The sequence below is a fragment of the Oryzias melastigma genome, linkage group LG16 (assembly GCF_002922805.2).
Source record: "Oryzias melastigma strain HK-1 linkage group LG16, ASM292280v2, whole genome shotgun sequence".
Lineage (NCBI taxonomy): Eukaryota > Metazoa > Chordata > Actinopteri > Beloniformes > Adrianichthyidae > Oryzias > Oryzias melastigma.
The window spans coordinates 20,843,864-20,845,959 of record NC_050527.1 but is presented as its reverse complement, the minus strand read 5'-3'; the positions used below and the strand labels follow the sequence as shown (position 1 = coordinate 20,845,959).

The 2,096-nt window shown below is 42.1% G+C and overlaps 1 protein-coding gene across 1 annotated transcript in view; it reads right to left on the bottom strand.

Moving 5' to 3' along the window:
• Positions 1-1,276: 1,276 nt before the first annotated feature.
• Positions 1,277-2,096, bottom strand: part of rbm42 (RNA binding motif protein 42) — a gene marked incomplete at its 3' end in the record, with an annotated part of 7,318 nt that continues 6,498 nt past the window's right edge. The window contains 2 exon segments of the mRNA XM_024268121.1: positions 1,277-1,431; positions 1,878-1,946. Of these exon segments, the coding sequence (XP_024123889.1) occupies positions 1,277-1,431; positions 1,878-1,946 (224 nt within the window).

Sequence of the window (2,096 nt, the reverse complement as noted above, 5' to 3'; positions counted from 1 at the left end):
AATGGGTCTGCGGCCCGGTACCGGTCCGCGGCCCGGTGGTTGGGGACCACTGCACTAGAGCACATGTGTCAAAGTCAAGGCCCAGGGGCCACATCCGGCCCTCCGGGTAATTCTATCCGGCCCTCCAGAACATTTTATTTTATTGTTATTACTACCGCGATGTTATCTTACGCTTATTTCTAACTTGTATAAATTTGACGAAATGTATTTTTCCTAAGTAATGTATTTTGTAAGATTTTTTTGGCTATTTTGGAGTGAACTAATAGATAGCTAATATTTCAGCTACATCCTAGCTGTTTTGACTAATGTAGGGTTTTTTTAGGCTCTTTTGGAGTTTAGTTAATGTTTCAGCTACATCCTAGCTGTATTGGCTAATTTAGGCTTGTTTAGTTTCTTTTGGAGTTTAGTTAATATTTAAGCTACATGCTAGCTGTTTTGGCTACTTTAGGCTTTTTTCAGTTTTTTAGGCAATTTTGAAGTGTAGTTATTTTTTCAGCTACATGCTAGATGTTTTGGCTACGCTAATTTATTTTATTTTTAAGGCTAATTTGGCATTTAGCTAATATTTTGGCTGGCTATCAGCTTTAACATTTTCTACTATCATCTTTGGCGTTTTCAGCTATTAATTTCAGCATCTTCAGCTATGAGCACTAGCATCTACAGCGGCCAAATTCAGTTTACAGCATTCATACTAGCATTATCACAGGTAAAAGTTACATTTTTTAAAATTTAGTTTTGATGTGTTCAATAAATGTTATCCTGTTCGGCCCGCGACCTAAGGTGTGTTTTGGATTTTGGCCCCTTGTACAATTGAATTTGACACCCCTGCTGTAAAGCAATAATCCTGATGGAGGACTGAAACTGTGATACAAGCTCTGGATGTCCAGCCCACACATCTCCTCTCTAGAGTTAAACTATGAACTGAGTTGGTTCTATTCCTCTGTTTCTAAACTCCTTGTTCCTGTGGTGTTTCTATCTGTTTAAGCCTGCTGCTATTTTCTGCAACAACCTGCTCCCATTGGTTTTTAGTTAACTTGTCTAAACTGAGGCTCACCAACAGAACCATCAGGAGCTCCTCAACTTTTCACTCAGCAAACCTGACATCCTTTTTCTCTGTCGTTTCCATTTTTTACTTCATTGACTGACCATAACTACTTCTGTTCTGGATCTTCTGTGAATAAACGGTGGCTCAAACTGGACTAGCAATCCTGAATACTTCATTTTTTTTCTGGTTCAGGCAGTCTTGGTTATGAAATTCTACAGGACCAACTCTAACCTGAGGAGCTGCAGCCATGTGCTGAAGAGGCTGAGAAGGTCCCTGAGGGATAGGACCCTGAAGAGGAGGAGGGATCATCATAGGAGGCGGAGGAGGAGGCCGGGGCAGAGGGGGCGCGACTGGAGGTCCACGCATCATTGGCAGCCTTTGACCACCTGAACAGACGTCAAACGACTTGTCATTCAAGTTTACATTTGGAAAAAAATGTTAACAAGTGTCAGAAATTTGACTCTGATGGGCAGGACTAATGGTGCAGAAGTAATCCTCCACTAATATCCTATGAACCCTTTGCTTCACTCTATCCCACTAGCACCTCACAAGCCAAAGCTAACATTAGCATAGCAAAACAATAAAAAAAGTGAGCAATATCAAAGCTGTCAAAGCGTACAGTTCTGAAGGAGATTCCAGCTCAGACGAGGAAAACAAAGACTTCATGGATCTATTAGTCTGAAAGAGGATGCTTCAGAATTTCCCATTCAGTAATAAGCAGGATAGCTACATACTAAAGCCCAAAACGGTGAGATAAATAAAGTCAAGTGGTTTTAATCACTCTGGTGTGATTCTCTGTGCATGTTAATTAAATAGTAAGAAGTTGTCTTACCAGGACGCTGCAGGATGTGTGGGACGAATGCCGGTCTCAAAATGGGGGGAGGAGGACGAGACGGGGGGCCTGTGAAAGACAAAGTCACATAAACATTGAGTCAAGAAAAACCAAAGGGGACAGAAGGTCACTGTGATGGAAGTTGACCAGAATGTACAAGGACTGGTCAGGCCCGCCTCCACAATTGGCCCCGCCCCCCACACACATTCAGATACGCCA